Raw genomic sequence first — 25,031 nt, 5'->3', positions numbered from 1 at the left:
TGTTCGACGCAATGTTGCCTACACCTCCTCCTCCCTCCCCCTCCCCCCCCCCCTGTTTGCACCTCTACCTCCGACACTCTGTCCACCTCATCCCCCCACGTCTGTCTATCTCCTCCTCGCCTCTCTCTCTCTCTGTCTTTTCATCTCCTCCTCTTTCCTCTCTCTCTGACTAACACCTCCTCCTCCTCCCCCTCTCACTGACCATCTCTTCCTCCCCTTCTCTCTGACCATCTCCTATTCCCCCTTTCTCTGTACATCTCCTTCTTCCTCTCTCTTTCTACATCCCCTCCTCACCGTTCTCTCTGTCCATCTCCTCTGCACCCTGTGTGTGGTGTCCACGTTCTTCTCCACCCTTTGTCCTTCCCTACCTACCCGTCTCTGTCTCTACTCTCCCCCCCCCCCCCCACTTCTCCCTATCCATCCCTCCATCCAGGCTGATAAAACTCCAACACAACATGCCTGTCACGTACGGCAGCCTATTCCCCTGTGGCTGGAAGACCACGTTATTGTCTGTATTTCTGCTCCTGTAGGGCACTAGGAGTTTATAAACCCACAGTGCTGATACTCGTGAGTCGTGATGGTTCTGTGCCAGATTTGGCTGAAATGGATCCAGGGGTTCAGGAGAATATCCCGGACATATTCACAATCATACATTCTGCTTTATATTCTTTTCTCTTAGTGTTCAACCCTGAGGTTGGTTTGCAGCAGAGCGCCGTTCCTCTCTTCTGTCTGCCTTCCTCTTCATTTCCACGTATGTGTCACATCCAACGTTATTCATGATCTGTTGCATGTATGATATCCTTGGTCGCCCGAGCCGATTTCTTCCCTCAATAGCTCCTTCTGCTATTGTTCCAATGATATTGTTTTATCGTAGGAGGTGCCCTGCAAGTTTGTCTCATCTTGTTTGGATATGTCTCCACAGAGATCTGGTTTCCTGTACTCTTCTAAGCACCTCTTCATTTGTTACTTTGTCTCTCCAGCTGATCTTCATCATCCGCTGGAGAGACAAGGTAACAAATGAAGAGGTGCTTAGAAGAGTACAGGAAACCAGATCTCTGCTTTATATATTATTCACGTTTTGGCCACACTGGCCTAGATGATATATAACATGGGGCATTTCTGGCGCTTTGTTGTAGTTTTCCTTGGTGTGCCTGTATTCCATTCAGTTTCTCCGAATGGACTGTTTTTCCGCATGTCGGACATGGTTGTTCTGGCTTTTTGGATTATTCTGCCAGGACAGCCATCCAGTTATCAGTTGTCTGCCATAATATTTTCCTGTCTTGTATCTCAAGTCGTGTTATCTCTGCTTCTTCTGGTTCTTCTGTTTAATGCACAGAGCCACTCCATCGTTTTAATTATTGTTTCACTGTGACTTTCATAGAATTCCAAAACGCGTAAATAATCTAGTCAGTTTCATTCTTTTAAAACGTCCAAAGAATTTTAGCCTGTGATTTTTCGTATTTGAATACATGTTGACATACTTTTCATTTTATTTATTTGCTCTTAGTCTGTAGGTTCGTTCTTCAGTATTATTTGGACCTAAGATTTTCGGTTTGATGACTGTGTTCTAGTTTCTCAGTGCGATGTATCTTGTGATTAGGTTTTCGTTCTAGATGTCTCTTGTAATTCTGAAAGCTGTTTCCAATGTGTGACAGCAAATTTCCTAACCAGTCTTTTTCCAGGAAAGTTTCTTGAGTGATTTCCGCCAAATATTTGAACTAAGAACTATTGTCCCATATTTAGCGTATAGAATTGTAGGCATCAAGTTATTCCTGGACACGTATTTTGTTGTTTCAAACGATACTCTGCGCTCTACCTGTTCTGCTGTTTCTTTAAGAATTTCAATTTGTTTGTCTGCTGTTTGAACGTCCATTATTGAATGTTTGATGTTCCTTTCTATTGACAGGAAGGATGCAGGCTGGGTTTCCTTTTACTTGAAACCATAGCAGTGTTGCCATGTAGGCTGTTGTAAATTTTTTCTAAACCTGAAGATGGTCTGAAGGTAGAAACTAACAGCAAATAAATAGTTACATAACAGAAACTCCTCGCTGTTGAAATGTGGCGTTTTTGAGGTTCTAAAATGTGGCGACAGTGCGGTCGCCCAGAAATTCAGTATATAATGGCAGGTTTAGGGATTATGACATTTGGTAGTATTCATGTCGAAAGCGTTTTCTTTTCTTCGAAGCTACTGTAAAACTGTTAAGTGTTTCTCAGCTTAAAGTCCTCTGTCCTTTTAATGGTCGTCATACTGCTTCACTTGCATGCCTTATTGGTATAGTTCGAGCTCTATTTCTTAAAACAACCGTAATGTATGTTATGCGCTTTTAGTCCTTTAGCTGCAGAAAAGTGTTGAACCGCTCGATCTTCCTTGTCTTGTTATTTCAGCGCCCGCCTGAAAAGTTTGCACACCTCTGCTTCCGTCTGTTAATTAAGATTAACTAATCTGACTAGAATGCTGTCACAGGCGACGGGACAGGCGCCAAAGTAAATGTTCAAGAAGAAAAAGAAAATAAGGAAGCTTGAATAATTACAGAAGACGAAGTTCCAGCGTGAACCGTTCCTTACTGGAAGAGTAATTGGAGCGACGAGACTTCAGTCACGAGATGTCTGCATGCAAGGACTGAGTGCATACGAGTGCCACGACCGGCTCCCTCTTAGGACCCACCCCCTTCTATGGTTCCAAAGTCCACAAAGCCTGGAACGGCTCTTCCCTTTCCCGCCTTTCACCTTAATTCCACCCCTATCCCTGTAGTAAATTTGCCTAAATTCGTACAAATATTTTACTTGAACGGGCACAACTTCGCATTAGCAACCCTCATAATTCGCCTTCCTGCATCATTGCTATTTTTCTTAGCTGCATTTGGACTTTTGATTTGAAGTACGCTACTCCCAAAATCTTATTTAAAGCTTCTCAGATGGTGCCATATGTATCAAGGAGAGCTTAAAGACTCGCCGTCTTCGCTCATGGTTTTTTTTTTAATTTTTTCCCGTATACTTCTAGGATTCGAAATTTAGTGCCCGGACTTAGTTTCCTGAAGCAGTATAATGTAGTTTACAAAACCACTCGCAAAAAGCGTCTTTAAAGATTTCCGAGTATTGTTGAGCACAAGAAACTGCGAGCTTCTTGAAAGAAGTTGTGCATAGCTTCTTGTGTAGCGTTCTTGACATGTAATCGCGAGGATGCTTGTTCGACTCTCAGAAGATGCAACTTTTTTTATTTTTATTATAATTATATATTAAATGTCAAGTTGAGATTGTAAATAATTGTACAGATATTTGAAAGCTCGACATTTTTTGTACTCAACAATGTCCGGAAATCTTCAAAACCGATTTTGTGCCTGATCTGTGAAGAATGAGGTTCTGGTACTGTGAAATTCAAGGGGACGTTTTTGAAATTTAAACTTCCTAAAAGGTTATTTTAACGCTGTTCTGAGAATTTTAAAAGTGTGAATACAACATTTGTTTTACATCGCTTCAATCGAAGCAGACGTTCTATCGTTACCACATGTCAAAATCTGCGGTTCTGGTTTCTTTCGTCAGACCAGTGCGTACCGTCACAAATGAAGCTCTAGCACTGCTTCAGGAAACTGTTGTCGGGACACTGGCCTTCAAATCCTATAAAAAAAAACACTCTCCAAACAGGCTTCGAAAGGCCCAATGGTGCCAACGGACTGCCGTGTCGTCCTCAGCCGACAGGTGTCACTGGATGCGGATCTGGATGTGGTCAGCACACAGCTCTTCTGGCCGTTGTCAGTTTTCGTGACCGGAGTCAAATCCTGTCAGCAAGGAAAAAGTTATGGAGTGCAATTTCCTAAGTGTCAGATGGTCTGTGGAATTTTCATCAGTAACATGTCGTACTCTGTCACTTTTATCAGTACACATCATGTTTCAAAGTCGTTGCGACAAACGTCTGTGGATGACAGATGTCGTCATGGGGAACACCTTTTGTTAGGGAGAAAATGTTAGCCGATACTTCCCGCCCATGCTAACCGTCGTTTGAGACTAGTTATGTCACTGAAGCACTGTGCGGCGTTCGTATGCAATGTGTGTTGCCTACCACCCAGTCATCTGCTCCGCCTCGAAGGGCATAACTCAGGCAGAATTAAAGTTGCTCATTCGCTTCTAAAATATCTTTCTCCATTTAGGGACACTCATTCTTATGATTTTCTGGTTCAAAATCATCCTATCAATTTATTGGGGTGGGTAGTAGACCCTGCTAGTTCAGTGAAATCTCATCGTCCTAGGGCCGACGAATACTGAACGATACTTAGTTTACTCAGACTTTTGCAGGTGGCACATTAATGTGATTTTGTTGCGATTCACAGCTCTTCGAGATCCTAGCATTCGCATCTAACATTTTTACTCATATCCTGCGTACTTGCCTACATTACTTTCTCAATTGTTTACATTCTGTCAAGATGTACACAGTGCAGTAGATCCATTTTATTGTTCCTCAGATCGCCGTTATAGTTACGTTCTATCATTCATCTTTCGTAGAAAAGTCGGGCTATGAAATAGATATCTATCCTCCCGTTAAAGCTTTTATTAAAATGTTTCGCTTCAAAACACATGAGACACTTCATGGGTTCTAATCAAATTAAGTTTTCAGTTGCATAGACACCATGTACCCGCAGAAATTTGCACGGTTTGCTGTAGAAGTACCTTCCAGGTTCCAGTAACCAATAAAAATAATTAAACTAAGTAATCCATTCAATGGCGGAGCTTAATCGCGTTGAACGAGACACGGGTGAAACGACGCCGCTGTCAGTGACGTGCTGTTGGAGTTGTTTACGGATGTAATCTCTGACGTTGCAAGTAACCTCTCTCTGCACTATAGTACATTACCAGGCATGGTTCTATTGGCGATGGTATGTCGTTGCCTTCCTCCGACTTTTGAACTAATTTACCCGGCAAATAAGAGGCGGTTCAGCTATGTAATGTGCACTGCCAACCGCAATTCAAATCGGTAGTTTTCATATAAAAGTATATTGCCAGAGGTGAAAGAAGCGATAAGTGATAGTAAAGGTACTAAGTCTGAACAGGTATCTAACCCGAGATCTTTGATCAGTAGTTTTGCACCTAGTCACTAAACCAACGCTAACCCTTCGCAAGTTACTGAAAAAGTAGTTGTTTCGCATTCTTTTTATTAACTAATTAAATTTTTGTAGCTAACCTAGATTAATTTTTACTCTCAATTAAACTAGAGAGTCGACCTTGCGATGAGAGATTTAGTAAGCGTGGCGTTAAGTAAGTGTTGCAAATCTGGTGCAGTTTGGCAGGCACCGTTGGCGCCACCGTCACGAAATCATCGAGGGTATCAGCACAAGTAACGTGTTAGGCTGTGATTTGGGATTTTTTAAATAAAAAAATGTTAGTAAAGAATCGGAACAACACAAAACAGAAGTTATCACCTCTACTTTAGTACCGACCAAGGTCTGATTTCTCTCTCCGATATAAAAGTAACAGACTCCGTAGATTTCCAGCTTCAGTATGTCACCCAACTTGACAATCGGCAGAAGCGCACATTTATTCCTGTATGTGTCCAAAATTTTTCTCGTATTCTTCCATAACAATCGGGATAATGTACGTAAGGTTGCATGAATTACAGCAGTAGATGGTGCACAATCGTCATGGTCATTTTTCAGAAACAACGAATATTAAGTACTAATAGAATTTTTATCATGAGGAAGTACGCCGTGTAGATTGGCAGAATGGGCAAGTGCGCTACGGCAGCACTCGTGCTATCTAGCGGCGGCTCCGCACATCGTAGTTGGCTGTGTCACCACTAGGTGGCAGGCGCAACCGGTTTCTGTGCATAGGCACTGTTCCTCCAAATCCGTTTTATCTAATCGTATATTATTCTTCGAGAGCTACAGATGACATTTAGTGAATGTGATTTGAGAAAAGATGTCACTGCCATATTTTTTAAAGACAGAAGGTAAAATAGACAATCACTGTAATTTTGTTTAGGTTGCAGTATACAAAATGATTAAAACAAGCACAATTTAGGAGTGAAATATACTGACCATGTATTCGAAACTTGGGTTTCACAAGATATAGGTGTTGTTAATAATGATATATAGTATCTGCTGCAAAGGGTCCTCTTAAATCTTAGCATGCATTCCGAAACAGTGCATCATGCGATCAGGGGAAACACGATTGTAGCATGTTTTATACTATCGTCGGAAGTCTGTAAAGGAAAAGGCAAAATGCTCTGTCATTAGATGGGTTGAGATGCGGCTGGCGTTTTTCGGTTTTGTTTTAAGTAATGTATTTTTGTCGTTAGTTGATTAACGTTGGAGTTCAGGGTTCCTTTATCGTTTTACGAATTTTTTAGTTAGGCCAACTGCTAGGCACTCGTGTCAGCAGTGTTGCATACGAAGACTGAAGCAGTTTGGTCTTAGCATATTCTTACTCCATTCACAGAGAGTAATCGTACGTCGTGGGTTTACTGGTGGAAGTATACATTTATAAAAGTTTCTAGTGACAAACTTCTGAGTTTGCGAAGAGCGTAGTAATGACTTTACTTCCGAATGTCACAAATGAATAGATATCTAAATCAGACTCTAGTAATTTCGTATGTTCATTTGCAAACCATACTTTCTATTTCATTATGCTTAATAATTGAGCAGTGATTAATATGACTGATTTTTGTTTACTTCAGGAGTAAATGATCCATAAAACTGTAGAAGAGGAAAATATAATGTGATCCGACCATGCTATCTGAATGAAGCGACATATATTTTCTTGAAACCCGAAAGTATAATTTTAGAAACTACTTTGGTGAAAAACGACGATAATATTACCATAGTAAAGCGTTGGGTTTGTTGTGGATGGTTCTGAACTGAAGTGATGCTGATCAACGACAAGTACGGCGGAAGTGTTCGAGTTTCTAACGGCGAATTCATGGTGGAAATCTTGTGCAAAAGAACTTCGTTATGGAAGCACTTTTTTAGCAGATGGCAAGTGAATTGCGTGATGGTGAGAATGTCCATAATTAGGAAGAATTTAAAACGCAACTGTGGAACGTGTTCGTACAGATCAGAATATCTTACAATTAGTAAAATGTAGCTCTATCTTTGTCAAACAAAGAATATAGTTGTTTTGCTTGACTTCTTTTTCTCTGCGAAGTACAAAAAGAATGCATCGAAGTGGTTTTCGTCCGTTTTGGAATGTTTGTGCAGTATTGCTGATGAAATCTGCGGTGGTTCATATAACAAAAACTGATAGTTTCCGGAACAAATGTGAATGCTTTAGTCTTGGAGCAAAGTAAATACAAAGGCAGTTGGAAAGTACTGAAAAACGAGTTAATCACTAACGCTTCATCTCCGTATACCGCAGAATTTGAGTTTTAAATTCTGATCAAGAGCCAGGTTTTAGAATGTGTAGCGCTTCTGGATATCGTTAACAATACATTCTGATTGGACAAAGCTTGATTCGCGTTTAGGAAACGAGCTCTTGGTTTCATTTGCGTCCGCAGTGTGTGTAAGTAGACATTGTCAATTATTATCCGCAAAGTAGTTGTAAAATTTTATTGTAATCATATGGGAAACTTACAAAAACATCATTTTTTCGACATAGTCTCCTTGCGTTTCAACGCACTTGGTCCATCGTTGTACAAGCTTCCTGATGCCCTCATAAAAGAAGGTTCTCGGTTGAGCTGCGAGCCAGGAATGCACCGCTTCTTCCACTGCTTCGTGTGAGGCAAATCGACGGCCCCTTAATGCCTGTTTGAGTGGACCAAATAAATGATAGAAGTGGTAAGATTGGGACTATATGGAGGATGATCCAGTACTTCAAATTTGAGTTTGTGGAGCGTTTCAGCAGTGTGGGCAGCAGGATGCGGACGGGCATTGTCGTGCAACAACAGAACACCTTTTGCCAGCAATCCTCGGCGTTTGCTTGTAATTGCAGGCTTTAGCCTGGCAGTAAGCATCTCACTGTAACGCACACTGTTTATTGTTTTGCACCTTTCCCCGTAATGTTCCAGTGCTGGACCTTGTGCGTCCCAAAAAACCGTAAGAATTAGTTTTCCTGCGGACGGTTGGGTCTTGAACTTTTTCTTGCACTGCAAATTTGGATGTTTCCATTCCATACTCTGCCTTTTACCCTCCGGCTCGTAGTGATGGATCCATGTTTCGTGACCAGTAATGATCCTGTATAAGAAGTTGTCCCCTTTGTTAACATAGCGATCCAAATGTTTTTTGCAGATGTCCAAACGCGTTTGCTTGTGCAACTGTGTGAGTTGTTTTGGGACCCATCTTGCAGAAACTTTATGAAAGCCAAGTCTGTTGTGGATGATTTCGTAGGCAGAACCATGACTAAATTTGCAGACGATGTGCCACTTCGTCAAAAGTTTCACGTGAACGCTCAGTGGTTTCTTCATTTGTAGCGGTAAACGATCGTCCGGCTCGTCCTTCATCGTGCGTAACACTTGTGCAACCATTTCGGAATTTTTCAATCCATTCGTAGGCACTACGTTGTGGCGAAACACTGTTCACGTAGTGTACCGAAAGTCTTAGATGAATTTCGGCCCCTGACACGCCTTCCTACCACAAAAAACGGATCACTGAACGCTGCTCTTCTTTGGTGCAAATAAGACATCGGAGCAGTCATGATTCCTCACAAGCGTCTTCTAACCAAACTGCGTGCCTATGGAATATCGCCTCAGTTGTACGACTGGATTCGTGATTTCCTGTCAGAAATGTCACAGTTCGTAGTAATAGACGGAAAGTCATCGAGTAAAAACAGAAATAATATCCGGCGTTCCCCAAGGGAGTGTTATAGGCCCTCTATTGTTCCTGATCTATATTAACGACATAGAAGAGAATCTTGAGTCCGTCTTAGATTTTTTGCAGATGATGTTGTCATTTACGTCTTGTAAAGTCATCAGATGACCAAAACGAATTGCAAACTGATTTAGATAAGATATCTGTATGGTGCGAAAAGTGGCAATTGACCCTGAATAAAGAAAAGTGTGAAGTTATTCACATGAGTACTAAAAGAAATCCGCTAAATTTCAAATACGCGACAAGTGAACTAAATCTGAAGGCTGGAAATTCAACTAAATACTTAGGCATTACAATTACAAATACCCAAAATTGGAACGCTCACATAGATAATGTTGTGGGCAGAGCCAACCAAAGACTGCGATTCATTGTCAGAACACTTAGAAGATGCAACAGGTCTACTAAAGAGACTGCTTACACCATGCTTGTCCGCCCTATTCTGGAGTATTGCTGTGCGGTGTGGGATCCGCATCAGGTGGGACTGACGGATGACATCGAAAAAGTACAAAGAAGGGCAGCTCGTTTTGTATTATCGCGAAGTAGGGGAGATAGGGCCCAGACATGATACATGAATTGGAGTGGCAATCATTAAAACAAAGGCGTTTTTCGTTGCGACGGGATATTCTCATGAAATTTAAATCACCAGTTCTCTCTTCCGATTGCGAAAACATTCTGTTGGTACCCACCTACATACGGAGATATGATCATCACGATAAAATAAGAAAGATCAGGGGTCGCACAGAAGAATTTAAGTGCTCGTTTTTCCCGCGCGCCATTGTAGAGTGGAACTGTGGAGAGAGAGCTTCAAGGTGGTTCAAGTGATAATGAAAGTAACCTAGCAGGTTGAAAATTGCAAAGATATAACAACAAATAAACAAAGCATGCGTCATCAACGTAAAGCGACAGTACTACCAAAGTAAACAGAAATATAATTAAATTGCGGATAATAATTGACTTACGCTCGTATTAGGTGGTTATAATTAAAGTGCTGCTACTTAAGGAGGGCCGGCCGGTGTGGCCAAGCGGTTAAAGGCGCTTCAGTCTGGAACCGCGTGACCGCTACGGTCGCAGGTTCGAATCCTGCCTCGGGCATGGATGTGTGTGTTGTCCTTAGGTTAGTTAGGTTTAAGTAGTTCTAAGTTCTAGGGGACTGATGACCTCAGATGTTAAGTCCCATAGTGCTCAGAGCCATTTGAACCATTTTTTGAACTTAAGGAGGTCCCGTGTGGGCTGTAATTATCGTATAGCAGCGAAATTTGGTAGATATGCTAATGCGTTAATGTGGAACCGATTCATGCTGGTGAAAAATTAGTTCCAGTTTTGGCCACCAGGCGAAAATCTGGCGCTGTACAGCATCTCGTTGACGTCTCCGGTGCTCATATTTGACAATTTGTGTAAGTGGCGATTAATAATAAAATCAACATTAAGCCTTTCTCACTTGTGTGACATTTTCTGCTGATGTCCCATTCCTTATCCATTACGTATGGAAACATTTCTATACCTCTTCCTTGTAAGCACAAGCGCTAAATTTGCGCCTGGTGGCCAAAATTGGAACTATTTTTTTTCCTGCGTAAACCGTTTCCGCGCTAATGCATTACAATATCTACGAAGTTTCGCTGCCATACGATAATTGCAGCCCTCACTGGACCTCTGTGAGTAGCCGCACTTTAATTGTAACCGCCTGGTACTTCTCGCCAAACGCTGTTAGGTAAATTTAGTGAACATGCGTCGGAAGAAGACGGTGCGACTATAATGCTACCACCACCGTGTTTTCGACGTGGAGATTATGAGAGGAACATAAGTGAGATTAGGTACGCGCAGAGGAATGTAGATAGTCGTTTTCGCCCGCTCAGTGCGCGATTGGAATAGGAAAACTGGTGGGTAATATTGGTTCGATGTACTTGTAAAGTAGTTTATATGGTCAGAAACAGTCTGGAAAGCTTGAAAAGGCGTTGTAGGGTAGTTTATGCTGAGAGGTAACTGAGACATAACTGTCAAGAAAAACATTTGATACATTGTGCCGTTTCCGATTAAGTTAGCCAATCAGGACTTTGCGCGCGCAGTATTGGTGTTGTCAAACGTGTTATTTGTTTGCTTTCTTTACAGAATTTGGACATGGGACGGTGTAAGGATCGATTACGAGATAACAGACGAGCAATTTCTTGCGCTATCAAAAATATTATCTGGTAGGCTGCTTGAATTTGCGTGCACAATGACGTTATTGGTTAACTTCATTACTAATTAAATCGAAAAGGACGCAACGTATCGAATTTGTTTCTCAACAACTATTTCTCAACACCCTTAGAAGCTTTTCGTACTGTTTCTGGGCGCCCTGTGCAGGTATAAGTGTGAAAACAGAGATATATGAAGCATGTGTAGGGGACAAATGTAAGGACTCGTTCCGCCAGTGACAATCTGAACTAGTAAACTTCCGCGATTGTTAACACGTGGTGTGAAGAGAAGAAAGGAAGGAAGGGACGAAGGAAGTTTTCGATTTAACGTTCTATCGACGACGAGGTCATTAGAGGCGAGTCCTAACCACGGATTAGGGAAGAAACCGGGTTTCGTTTCCGGAGGAACTATCCCAGCGCTTACCATAACTGAGTCAGGGAAACCTAAATCTAGGCAAGGAATATCACTTCAAACCATCCCCCACTCACTCCAAGTCGTAGTGAATGCGAAATCAGTGTCGTACCTCTGCTCCACATCGTTTGCTGGGCTGCAAACAGCTTTTCGACATTATAATTATCAAGAGATAAACAAATCTATGCGACTCAGTGATTTACAAGGTGGGCTCATGGTTTTTCTTGTGTAGACATTACATAGTTTCGGCAAATATCTTCGTACCAGTGCCGGATTGTTCGCTTCAGCCTTGAAGTCGGCAGGACGCAAAACTGCAACCTTCCTTCCTTTCAGGTCCTGAGGGTTTTCATCCTACACGACAGATAAACACCGTACATACTGATACAAAAAGGCAACGCACGCCGTAGTCGCTTTAGTTGTCCTGTGGTACAAATTGATCGTGCAGCGTATACACACAGACAGAACGCGAGTACAGCTGTTTTCGTCGCTTTTATTCATCAGCTTTCCAGTACTTTAAGCGGATCGATTAGGAGCGGTAGCAAAATTGTGGACAGCGAAATTTCCAACCTCACTTGTATCAATCCTTTTAAACTATCCGAACTCATTCAAACGCAAATGAAAGCATTTTACGGCGCTGTGACAACGTGCACAATATATCTTGTTATTTGAAGCTGTGACGCGTAACTTCATACGGCGTGATTTCATTTGCAGTGCGTGGAAAATTGAATTATTTTTGATTCGTTTCACATCGACATAACCAAATCCATCAGTTCTTTTTTTTATGTCATCCACAACATTAATGAAGAAAAGTTTGATCAACTGATAGCTTCTTCCTTTCAATTAATATCATACCTAAAGCTGCACATTCAGCGGAATGAAAACTAATTCAGACCAAAATAGAGATTGGAATACTGAATTCAGAACTAGGAAAACAAGTCGGAACTGACGTGTATAAGTCCCTCCTAATGTTTCCGGCCACGAAATGATTGTGAAACAGATTTTGCAGAGTTACGTACCCAACAAAAGTAAGTATAAGGTGTTTAGCATGGGTCATGCCTATAGCGGCGGTGATTAGAAGCAACGTCCCTTGCTTTACATTAACTGAAGTTCGTGAATTATACGTTAGTAGACCTGATTTTGTGTATATTTAAGCCTCTGCCACTCAAATGATTAGCAATTGCTATGTTTTAAAACAGTTCTGTCATCGTAAGTCATGTGTGTGTGTGTGTGTGTGTGTGTGTGTGTGTGTGTCGTCATTAGCGTCAGTTAGTTTAAGTTAGGTTACGTAGTGTGTAAGCTCAGGGACCGACGACCTCAGCAGTTGGGTCCCATAAGACCTTACCACAAATTTCCAAAATTTTCCGTCGTAGGTAAAAAACAGCAGAAATGAGATTTTCGAGAGAGTGAAGGGTTGCAAAAGAAGAGATTTAATAAGAAATGAAAACGTTCAGAATGAATTGAATTCAGATGCTATTAATGACGAAAAAACCGCATACAGAGAGAGGTGGGGACAACATCTCAGTAGGATGAGAAAAGCCGAAATGAATGAGATACATAGGTCAACGAAACTATGGACATAACTTTCTGCAGATGGAACGGGCAGTTCCTAATGTTGTATGTAAAACGTATCTGTAACATGTTCAAGTCATATGCTGATCACTACTACTTAAGACGTCTACACCGATAGTGACTCCATTTTATGACCTGAGGTGGAAATGTATAATAATTACAAAATGCTTTCCAAAACAGTCGTTGTGTTCCTCAAGGTGGTGTGACTACAAGTTTCTGTTTTCGAAGCTGGGCTTGCGATACCAGAGGACAACTTTGAATGCGGAAAACTTTCTAAAACCGAGAATTTCTCGGCGAAAAATTTAGAGATGCAAGATGGAAATTATTAGAAGAAAAAATAAAGCGGCCATGGAACAGATTAGAGACGATAGCGGAAGTATGATTGTAATTAAAATGAATTGGACGTGAGCGGGATACATACCCAGGCAAATAATGTGGGTGATGAACATTTTCGGGCTCAAGTTTTTACTGTCTACATGTGGGGAGCACAAGCCTCAGTTTATACCCTCCTGTTTTGAAACACTCGGTATTGCTTCCGCCTACGTATATCTCGTGAAGAGACGGTGGAGGTAAAATCAGATTCGAGCCCACACGAAGGCTTACCAACAGTCTCTCGTCCCGCACACCTTTGGTGACCGAAACAGGAAAGGGAAAAGTGAGAGGTACACAAAGTACCCTCCGCTACACACCATAGGGGGCTTTGCGAGGTGTAGGTGTACGTGGCCTAGCTATAAAATAACGGGACTGATGTTGTCACAAAATAAGTACGCAAGCGACAAAGATGAACGACCAACAGTTGTGAAGCATGAAGCCTTTTTCTGTCGAATACGGCATCTCTGGTGCCTGTAGACAAGTCATTGTAGCCGTGGGCTTCGTTTGTGTAAGAGCTGTTATTTTGTTTTACCTGAAAAATGCTAACTGTAATAACAGAGCAACGAATTGACTTCGAGTTTCACATGAGACTTGGAAAAACTGCCACTGAAACCTGTCTTTTTATTAAAAGAAGTGTATAGCGAAGATTGTTCATCGCGTACGCGTTTTTAAGATTGCCGAGAAGACAGTGTAGGTGACTCGGGCCTCACGATCGGGAAGCCGAAAAAGTAAGTGATCTGATTCAAAAATGTTCAAATGTGTGTGAATTGCTAAGGGACCGAACTGCTGAGGTCATCGGTCCCTAGACTTACACTCTACTTAAACTAACTTATGCTAAGAACAACAGACAGACCTACGCCCAGACCTACGCGAGGGAGGACTCGAACCTCCGGGGGGAGGGACCGCGCAATCCGTGACATGGCGCCCTAAACCACGCGGCCATCCCCCGCGGCTGATCTTATTCGATTTGACTGTCGGCTGAGTATTGAATCGATTGCTAAAACTGTCGGAATTGACAAGCAATGCATAAGGCAAGTAATCAATGTAACGTGAGAAAAGTGTGTGCGAAACTGAGGCCGAAAATTCTCACAGTCGAACAAATACAAGCTCTTGAAAATGTTTGTACTTACACTTTGAATACCCTTGAAAATTACCCAAATTTTTCGGAGAGACGATTAACATGTGACCAGTCTTGGTTTTTCAGTTACGATGCGGAAACTAAGCGCCAATCGATGCAATGGAAGGGCTCAACTTTACCAAGAGCGAAAAAGCTGAAATGAGCAAATAAAATTCAAAGTAATGATGATGGTTTTTTCGACACTCATGAAATTGTGTATCTTTAATGGGTTCCTGAAGGTCAAACTATTAATCAAACTTATTGCTTTGAGGTTTTTAGTTAAGTCCGTGAGAAAACTAGAAAAAACCGACCCGAATTGTGGAAGAACAACTCGCAAGTTCTGCATCTTGACAAGGCACCTGCTCGTATTGCATTGTCTGTTAAGGGGCTTCTAGCGAAGGAAAGATCCCTGTGTTAAGCCCACTCACCTTATTCACCTGGCCTAGCACAATATGACTTTTATTTATTTCCCAAGGTCAAATCTACATTAACGGGAACAAGATTTCAGTGCGGTGAAGTGAAAGTAAGAGCGGCACGCGTCATCAAGGAGTCAGAGGAAGACTTCCAGCACTGTTCACATCAATAGAAAATTGGTATGGAGCGTTGTAGGGGTAGAGGAGGGGTATATGTTGAGGGTGACAATAACTAAATACATGTATTTTTTAAATAAAGTGTTTTACCACAATAGCCCCGTTATTTTTACAGCATCATCTCGTAAATGCACATGTGCCCCTAAGAACACTTAATTTCACGACGCGGGTTCAGTGCTGTAGCTGGATGCGAAATGAATCTCTCTTTCTCTGCGCTCAGGGATTGAATCTGCGGGTTAATTTTTACAGTCGCCCGTCATTGCCGCGTATCGCAGGCGGCAACTATTGAACACGACGTGGGGATCAGCGTTAAGCGCGTTACTGCCGGCCGGCCAGGGGTCGATGGTTATCTGGCGCGCAAATGAGTTAACACTGGCGCTTAAGGGTGGCCGGCAGGTCGTAAAAGCCCCGCGCAACCGCCGTTTAATTTGTTGACACTCGCGTCGCAGCGGGAGCGGTTTTCTTTCGCGGTCAGGTTTCGCGCCGCACGAGCTCCGCAGCTAATTAGATGTTCGGCTTACAGATAGCGCGCTCCTGATCTTAGGAGCCGGACGGCGCCAATTACTGTGTGGTCACGACTGCCGACGTGCTCTGCAGTCGCGATTTAGGAGATAGACATTGGTTGGTGCATGCGCCTGTTGTTATCCGTAAAAAATGCTGTCGCTACCGTTTCGAGGCTGTACAATGTATTGCTGTTTTTTCTACTGGATTTTATTCAATAAATAGCCTCTATTGTGCACTCTGTTTATCTAAAAAGTATAGCTTTGTAACCTCTTTCACATCTCTCTTTTCGTCTCAGAATAATTAACCAGATTTGACGTCATGTGTGAGGTTGGTAATAGCGAGACGGACTTTGGTCGATGGTGACGGAATGGCAAAGATCTCACCAACTCGCAGACGATGTGACTCATTACCTGGGCAGAAGAGTCACGTCCAGGGAAATTGTTGCTAATTTATTTCGTTTGGCAGTAAATTAAAAAAAAAATTAACTGATTGCTCTGTTGTGAAATGAATGAACAGTGTAGGACTAGCTTTTTACTTTATAAAAAAATCGTTCTTTGAAATATTTTATTAAAAAAGCAGTATTGTACGGCAGGGACTAAACGAATGACGTTGCGCTCTTTACGACAGACTGACCTTGTATTCGGTGTGATAAACTCTCCATTCACCATGCGGCTATTCTGATACAAATTTTCCCTGGTTTCGCTGCATTACGTCAGACAAATGCTGCTTCGGAGCCTCCTGCGTGGACACGGCCTACTACCTGTCCCATGCTTGTCGTAATAGACGCGTAAGTAGTTAAGTGGAAATGAGTTCTGTATACTCGCATGAGACTGTTGTCGGGTACAAGTGGACTCTACCGGCGTAGAAATGACAGCGAGTACAAGTGTTTGCGACTATAACCGAGGACTCATGACATTGCCGCTACATACGCATCTGTTTGGCATGACGATAATGAAATGGCACTGAATATTTTTTGTTTCTACTTTCTAAGTACGTACATACGTACACACACACACACACACACACACACTGCCGGCCGAAGTGGCCGTGCGGTTAAAGGCGCTGCAGTCTGGAACCGCAAGACCGCTACGGTCGCAGGTTCGAATCCTGCCTCGGGCATGGATGTTTGTGATGTCCTTAGGTTAGTTAGGTTTAACTAGTTCTAAGTTCTAGGGGACTAATGACCTCAGCAGTTGAGTCCCATAGTGCTCAGAGCCATTTGAACACACACACACACACACAAGTAGCGAAGAAACCTTTGAAAGAAACACGTTTTCATTTTTAGAGGAGATGGTATCATTCGTTAATTGCGTACCGGTGCGGTGTGTAAAGTTTTCATACGTTTTCTGCTGTTGTAAATAATTCACCTTTAATGTACTGGGACAAAGATGAATGAGCGCACTGCACGAATAGTGAATAAGATCCTTGACTCTGCTTAGTTTTATGTGTGGTACACTTGCTAGTAAGTCAGTTGTGCTGCGATGGGGCATTTCTTAATTGAGTCACAGTAGTGAGCCGTTGAGTTTTTCAGAGAATGAAATCTGGGAGAAACTATGTGGAATACTTTATTATGGACATGAAAATTTGTTTATAAAGCTATTTCATTCTTTGTAGTCATGGAGAATATTTTTCGAGAAATTTTGAAGGTAAACCATGCATGCGCAAGAATCAGGTGTTTATTTGTCAGAACTATTAGCTGAAGGAAATCTTTGTCCGTCAGATCAATAATAATTTTTATGATTAGTGTTAATTTGATGTCTTTGTTTCATTATGTCAAAAATTACGCATTCGGTTGAGATGTCGATAATTTTGACAGTGGGAGAATTTCGCAATTGTTAGAATCTCCTTATGTTGTACAGTCCTTTTTCTCAATAATCAGAGTTTCATTTTTCAAGAACGATTTTCTTTAATGTAAAACCCACCTCCATCATTCTTAGTAAAGTTTTGAATATTTTGTTGCATGTGCATTGCACCTTACGCCACAAGTAGCAACCGACATTTTTTGACAAGCAAAAAAAAAAGAATTATAGTAGGTAATTTTTCTTTATGTGCTGCATCTGCTGATATGTATTTGCTTTCGAGGACGCCAGTACATGAGACACAAAACAGAGTGCTGAGCAAGAGATATTTCACATTTATTTCAGGGCTGATCTCACCTTGCATTCTTGTGAGGTAGCAGTACGTAGTCAGAATTAGCAAGTGTTGTGCTAAGCAAACAGAATAATTTTCAGTGAACAGTGTTGGTAATTTCATACAGCTATTTTTTAAATGTTTTTAGTAGAGCAATAATTTCTTTTTGTTGTTATTCCAAGTCAAACACTGAACTACATATCACTTAACGTTCATATGTACTTCGGTACTGAGTTTCAGTTATGTAGTTTTCATTGAACACACAGGTAGTTTCTTTTCGTATTTAATCAGATGCATTTTCATTATTTAAAATTCTGTATTTCATTAAGTTTAAAGTTTTATTTCACAACATTGTTCAGATGTGCAGCACAGGGCCAACCAACAGTCAGTATTGCTCAACAGTCGAACACGATATCTAAAGTATACGTTACACCAGGAGAAAGTTTTGGGAAACAACATAATCAGTATTCGCACATATAGACAATTTTTTAAAGAAAGCTTACACATGTTCACGTTCCATGTTGTAAAAGTTGGTCAGAACGACGATTACGTGCATCTACGATAGCCTGGAATTGCACTAGAGATTGCTGTACCACTGCCCGAAACGTCTCAGGTACAATGTTGACTACCGCCTTTGCTGTGATCATCTTCACCCTCCAAAGTGTGTTAGTGCCCCATTGATGAACACTGTGCTTCAGGTAGCCTCACAGCCGGAAATCTAGTGACCTTGGTCGCCACGCAGTTTGGAACGAGCGGCCAATGATTCGCTTTTCTCCAAATGTGCTACAGAGTAACCGAGTGACTTCTCGATCAGTGTAAAGTAGAACTCCATCGTGCATCAGAACAGTTGAGTCCTAAACACCTGTCTCACATAGAACAGGGATGACGTATTGGCGAAGCAGCAGCAACGTGTGACAGTAACACTGCATGTCTTTGGTCCTCGGTGTCCGAGCTTCCCCCACCCCCCTCCACCCCCCACCCCCCAAAAAAGAAACAAATGGACAAGTATCGCCGCCTAACAAGAAATCGTGATGGTAACACTACTAACAACGCAAATCGTGCAGCGCGTAGTCTGAACATCATTCTTATAAAGCTGGCCAAACAACAGTAAATAGTTTTCCTTCTGCACTGGCTCCAGTAGAGAAAATTTAATTATAACAACTCTACACCATATACGAAAGCTAACAGAAAATGTATTATATAAGGAAACAACTATTTTGTTTGCTTTTGACGAAGTTGGCCGGCCGCGGTGGTCTAGCTGTTCTGGCGCTGCAGTCCGGAACCGCGGGACTGCTACGGTCGCAGGTTCGAATCCTGCCTCGGGCATGGGTGTGTGTTATGTCCTTAGGTTAGTTAGGTTTAAGTAGTTCTAGGGGACTTATGACCTAAGATGTTGAGTCCCATAGTGCTCAGAGCCATTTTTTTTTTTTTTTTGTTGACGAAGTTGTGTGATTCCCATGTGAAGTGTCATCGTACTTTTCCCAGGCATAGTTCTTCCTCGCCTGGAACAAATTTGCAATTATATAAACTGCATCACTCAATTCAGATCGTGCACTCCCCCTAGCCTCACCAAACACAACATCATTAGACGCCTACTGATCCCAAGAATCGGTCATTCTTGCCTTTTCAGTGCTCCACTACAACATCAAGATCGTGCACTCAAGTTCCATGCTGCGTCACGGCTTTAAAGTGCTGCACGCTTTAGTAAGAGGGAACTAGTGGACGACCAGGAAGCGACCTCAGTGCTACAATTCTAAGACTCGTCACGCATGCATATCTGGAATAGGACGGAAGGAAGCCAGTATAGCACTGACGTAACAACGGCGCCTTGATTTCTAATGTAGGCAACCCTCAACAGTACTCTCTTGCTTCGTTTCGTATCTGTTGGTCTAAACGTAACGTTTTGTCGACAGTCTTGCATGATCACGTCAGATTTGTCAAGCAGAAGTTTGACAGTCTTGCATGAACTGAATCAAGTTTCACAAAGCCACAGAAGACTGATATGCTATAACTTCGTGTACATGCAAGACTGTCAACAAGTCTTAAGTCTGTGCACGTGCACGTACGTCAGTCTTTCTGTTGAAACTTTACTGCCAGTCTACTCACGGTCACGCTAAAGGTTCCAACTGTTATTTTAGTGTGTACAATAGCGAAAGACAATGGCATACTTACGGCGCTGGACGCACGAATTTTTCACGAACTTCATACAGCTGTACCAAAGTTTTCCTTGTCTGTGGCAGTAAAATCTGAGGTTTGCGGCAAATGAGACAAAAAAAAAAAAAAACAAGGCACGCTTTGGTTTGGTTAATAATTCGAGAAAATGGAGCCTAAATCAACGAAAGAGTTGGTCACCAAAAAGATCAGCTCATTTGAAACCATTTACCGCAAACAGAGAGCGAAAACAAAAGAGACCATGCGATCTGGAGCTGCAGCGGAAGAAATTTATTAACCTTTTTTGTGGTATTTGATTTACTCCCCTCCTCGAATGTCGAAGACCAATATGTGAAAAGATCAGTGTCAAACATAGAAAACCTTTGATTCTAAGGATGAATTTGATGGTTATGGGAAATATATAGAGCATAAACTACATGATCTTATAGGGTAGCAACATGTATTTAATAATCTTACTTTTTAAGCTGGACTGGGAGCATTAGCAGAAAACTGTGGAGTTGTTAACAGTGCTAGTGCTTCCGGAGAACAGAGTGTAATGCAACAGAGTTTCTCCTATAATTATCAGGGAAAGTTCACCAGTATCAAAATGGGTTATCCACAACGTAGTGACCCAATTCATTGTATTACTAACGCAGATAGTAATATAAGCAATATAGAAAAATCCTCAAGCTTAACGGGAATTTTTAAATACTTTGTTAATTTAATGATACCAAAAATTATGCAGAACGGAATCTCTCCACAAAATGTTTTCTCAAATTCAAGGTCCTTGTAGCTTCTGCCAGTCGCTAAAAACCTGAACGTTTGGTTGGTCTCTCGTGAGGGCTGATAGCCGCGCTCATGACACTGTCTTCTTTTTTAATATCTGAGATTACAAGCCTTAACAGTTTACAGCGCGTTTCCGTGTCGAAACATAAGTAATCGCGCCGACCTCCTAGTTTCTGCTTGAAGTTCTCCGAGAAGATTCACGTGGGAGAATGTCTTTCTCTTCAGTAACGAAACCCAGGACCACAGAGAACGATGTGTAGACCTCGTTTTCTTCTTCCGTTTAAGAGTACATAGTACAAACGTTGTTACTACCAGTTCTTGCTTAATGACGGTTTCGGAACGACTGAGTGAAAAACTTTGCAAAAGTTTCAATAGTGTAGCTGCGCCATTTATGTCAGTCTTGCCATCAGTCTCGCATGATCATGCAACATATCGTTACTTGTAGACCAAGCTTAAAACAGATAATTGTCAGTAGATATAAAATATGTTTTTTTTTTTATTTTTAATCTGTGACACCACCTGGCCATTAAAATTGCTACACCACGAAGATGACGTGCTACAGACGCCAGATTTAACCGACAGGAAGAAGATGCTGTGGTATGCAAATGATTAGCTTTTCAGAGCATTCACATAAGGTTGGCGCCGGTGGCGACACCTACAACGTGCTGACACGAGGAAAGTTTCCAATCGATTTCTCATACACAAACAGAAGTTGACCGGCGTCGTCTGGTGAAACGTTGTTGTGATGCCTCGTGTAAGGAGGAGAAATGCGTGCCATCACGTTTCCGACTTTGATAAAGGTCCGATTGTAGCCTATCGCGATTGCGGTTTATCGTATCGCGACATTGCTGCTCGCGTTGGTCGAGATCCAATGACTGTTAGCAGAATATGGAATCGGTGGGTTCAGGAGGGTAATACGGAACGCCGTGCTGGATCCCAACGGCCTCGTATCACTAGCACTCCAGATGACAGGCATCTTATCCGCATGGCTGTAACGAATCGTGCAGCCACGTCTCGATCCCTGAGTCAACAGATGGTGACGTTTGCAAGACAACAACCATTTCCACGAACAGTTCGGCGACGTTTGTAGCAGCACGAACTATCAGCTCGGAGACCATGGCTGCGGTTACCCTTGACGTTGCATCACAGACAGGAGCGCCTGCGATGGTGTACTCAACGACGAACCTGGGTGCACGAATGGCAAAACGTCATTTTTCCGGGTGAATCCAGGTTCTGTTTACAGCATCATGATGGTCGCATCCGTGTTTGGCGACATCAGAGTGAACGCACATTGGAAGCTTGTATTCCTCATCGCCATACTGGCGTATTACCTGGCGTGATGGTATGGGGTGCCATTGGTTACACGTCTCGGTCACCTCTTGTTCGCATTGACGGCACTTCGAACAGTGGACGTTACATCTCAGATGTGTTACGACCCGTGGCTCTACCCTTCATTTGATCCCTGCGAAACTCTACATTTCAGCAGGTTAATGCACGACCGCATATTGCAGGTCCTGTACGGGCCTTTCTGGATACAGAAAATGTTCGACTGCTGCCCTGGCCAGCACATTCTCCAGATCTCTCAGCAACTGAAGACGTCTGGTCAATGGTGGCCGAGCAACTGGATCGCTATAATACGCCAGTCACTTCTCTTGATGAACTGTGGTATCGTGTTGAAGCTGCATGGGCAGGTGTGTTTGTACACGCCATCCGAGCTCAGTTTGACTCAATGCCCAGGCGTATCAAGGCCGTTATTACAGCCAGAGGTGGTTGTTCTGGGTACAGATTTCTCTGGATCTATGCACCCAAATTGCGTGAAAACGTTATCACATGTCAGTTCTAGTATAATATATTTGTCCAATCATCTGCATTTCTTCTTGGTGTAGCAATTATAATGGCCAGTTGTGTAGTACCAGTAGCGTCAGTGTACTCGGTCGATCACACACACACGTGTTTGTTCGTGTTGCAGGCGGGCGGCGTGGAGATGACGTGGGTGGTAGCGGACCACGTGGCCGCGGCGGGCAGCCACGAGCTGAGCGTGACCAAGGGGCAGCAGGTGGAGGTGGTGGAGGCGGCGGGCGCCGACTGGTGCCTGGTGCGGATGCCGAGCGCGGGCGTCGACTCGCCGCCCGAGGGCCTGGTGCCGCTCGCCGTGCTCAAGCAGCCGCCCGCCGCCGCCAAGACCACGTCCCCGCAGCGCAAGCCTGCCCCAGACCACGACTCTGGTGAGTACCCGTACAGCTCTACGTCCTGCCCATCGCGCGGACGCTGAATTTGCTTGCAAACCATGTCGTCAACGAGCGGAAGCGGGGCATTTACTGTACGGCTTGAAGCGACCATCCCAGCTCGCTGTCCAGACCGCTGCGAGGCGGTATGCTTAGTTCCTCTTGGCCTCAAGCTTGATTACAGTAATGGCAGCGAAACACGATTAAAATTAACTCTCTATCGCATGACTTTTTTTAGGTAACCAAAAATACTCTGAAGAGCCAAAGAAACAGGTACATCTGCCTAGTATCGTTAGGGCCCAAACGAGCACGCAGAAGTGCCCAACACCACGTGGCATGGACTCGATTAATGTCTGAAGTAGTGCTGGAGGAACTTGACACCATGAATTCTGCAGGACTGTCCTTAAATCCGTAAGAGTACGAGTGGGAGGTGATCTATTCTGAACAGCACGTTCTGGGGAGTTTCTTGGCCAGCGGAAGTGTTTATAAGCTCAGAAGAAAGCTCCGGAGCCACTCTGTAGCAATTCGGGACGTGTGGGGCGTCGCATCGTCCGTCGGAATGTACAATGGGCATGAATGGATACAGGTGATCATACAAGATGCATATCTACGTGCCACCTATCAGAGTCGTATCTAGACGCATCCAGGGGTCCCATATCACTCCAACTGCACACGCCCCATACCATTACAGGGCCTCCACGAGCTTGAACAGTCCCCTGCTAACACGCAGAGTCCATGGGTTCACGAGGTTGTCTCCATATCTGTACATGTCCATCCGCTCGATGCAATTTGAAACGAGACTCGTCCCACCGGGCAACATGTTTCCTGTCATAAACAGTCCAATGTCGGTGCTGACGGGCCCACGGGAGGCTCAAATGTTCAAATGTGTATGAATTTTTAAGGGACCAAAGTGCTGAGGTCATCGGTCGCTATACTTACGCACTACTTTAACTTAAGCTAAGCACAAAACACACACACACACACACACACACACACACGCCCGAGGGAGGATTCGTACCTCCGGCGGGAGAGGCCGCACAATCCGTGACATGGCGCCTCAAACCGCGCGACCACTCGAGCGGCCAATGCGAGGCGTAAAGCTTTGGGTCGTGCAGTCATCAAGGGTACACGAGTGAGCGTTCGGCGACACAGTGCTATAGAGGGTTTAGGACAAGACATTAGCACAACTTACGTTTACAGGGGTCGACTACGGACGCAAACGGATAAATGGTTCCATAGCGATCCTACAGACGCACTTAAAATGAGGCTTAAACATTTGATAAATTAGGAGGTAGTAATGGTAGAAGTGCTGTTGCCACGGAGGAAAACTGGAAACGTTGGTTATGGGACTGGTTAGCTCAGTAAGTAACAATAACAAAAGATTACCCGGAACGTAGATACCAACCATGTGTAATGATGGTGTGACACAGATTCTGCCTAGTGACGGAACGCAGTAATAGGACGTCCAAGATTATCGTAACTGTGGCGTGGAGAAGTGATTCGGATGCGGTCGTAATTTCAAGTTCCCATCTTGGTTCCGTTGTATCTAATCGTCGCGCCTAGCGAGCTACAGAACTGCTCTGTTCTGCTCGACAGAACCAGCAGCCTGCCCTGGTCTTCTCAGGTACTGAAGAGAAATGCTGCGACGAAGCACGTAAGCTGTAGGTCCATGTGGCATTGGCACTGACTGCGCTAACCAGCGGAGATGCATGTTGTCTAAGGATGACCCCCAAGCAAAGTTTAGATTCTCGTGCTATTTAAAATCTCAGATCTCAAAGGGAACAGTCGCCAGTCGAGAGAGACATTTCAGTTAGTGGTGTATCTGCATATGTATAAACATATATAAATAAAACAAGTATTTTGCAGCGGAATTGTCTCACCAAATTCATTTCTTATTCTGCGTACTTTACATCGTCAGGCACAATTTAAAAATACTGTGGTAAGGGAGAAACACACTTAGGAACTAAAATCCTTTCAGTTCCTTTGAAGGAAGATCAGAAGGATGAATATTAATGTTATTTTCTTCCTGTGTCTTGGTTATTACAGAATGAGCAATAGCTAAATTGAGAAAGTGGATTAGGGATGGAGGGAGTCTGTAGTGTGCCGTAATAAAGAAAGGTAGTGCTTAACATGTCTTCGACAGCCTGGTAGCTATAGACAGCGCACAGTCTCAGTTGAATAGAGGTGGCTGTAAGTAAATTAGGAAAACTACAAA

The 25,031-nt window shown here is 43.1% G+C and overlaps 1 protein-coding gene across 1 annotated transcript in view; it reads left to right on the top strand.

Moving 5' to 3' along the window:
- Positions 1-25,031, top strand: part of LOC126259616 (kalirin) — a 1,784,965-nt gene that overhangs the window by 1,334,671 nt on the left and 425,263 nt on the right. The window contains exon 30 of the mRNA XM_049956530.1: positions 22,561-22,816. Within this exon, the coding sequence (XP_049812487.1) occupies positions 22,561-22,816 (256 nt within the window). The remainder of the gene's footprint in view (positions 1-22,560; positions 22,817-25,031) is intronic.

This window comes from Schistocerca nitens, chromosome 5, assembly GCF_023898315.1.
Source record: "Schistocerca nitens isolate TAMUIC-IGC-003100 chromosome 5, iqSchNite1.1, whole genome shotgun sequence".
Classification (NCBI taxonomy): domain Eukaryota; kingdom Metazoa; phylum Arthropoda; class Insecta; order Orthoptera; family Acrididae; genus Schistocerca; species Schistocerca nitens.
This window is presented reverse-complemented; position numbering and strand designations above follow the sequence as displayed.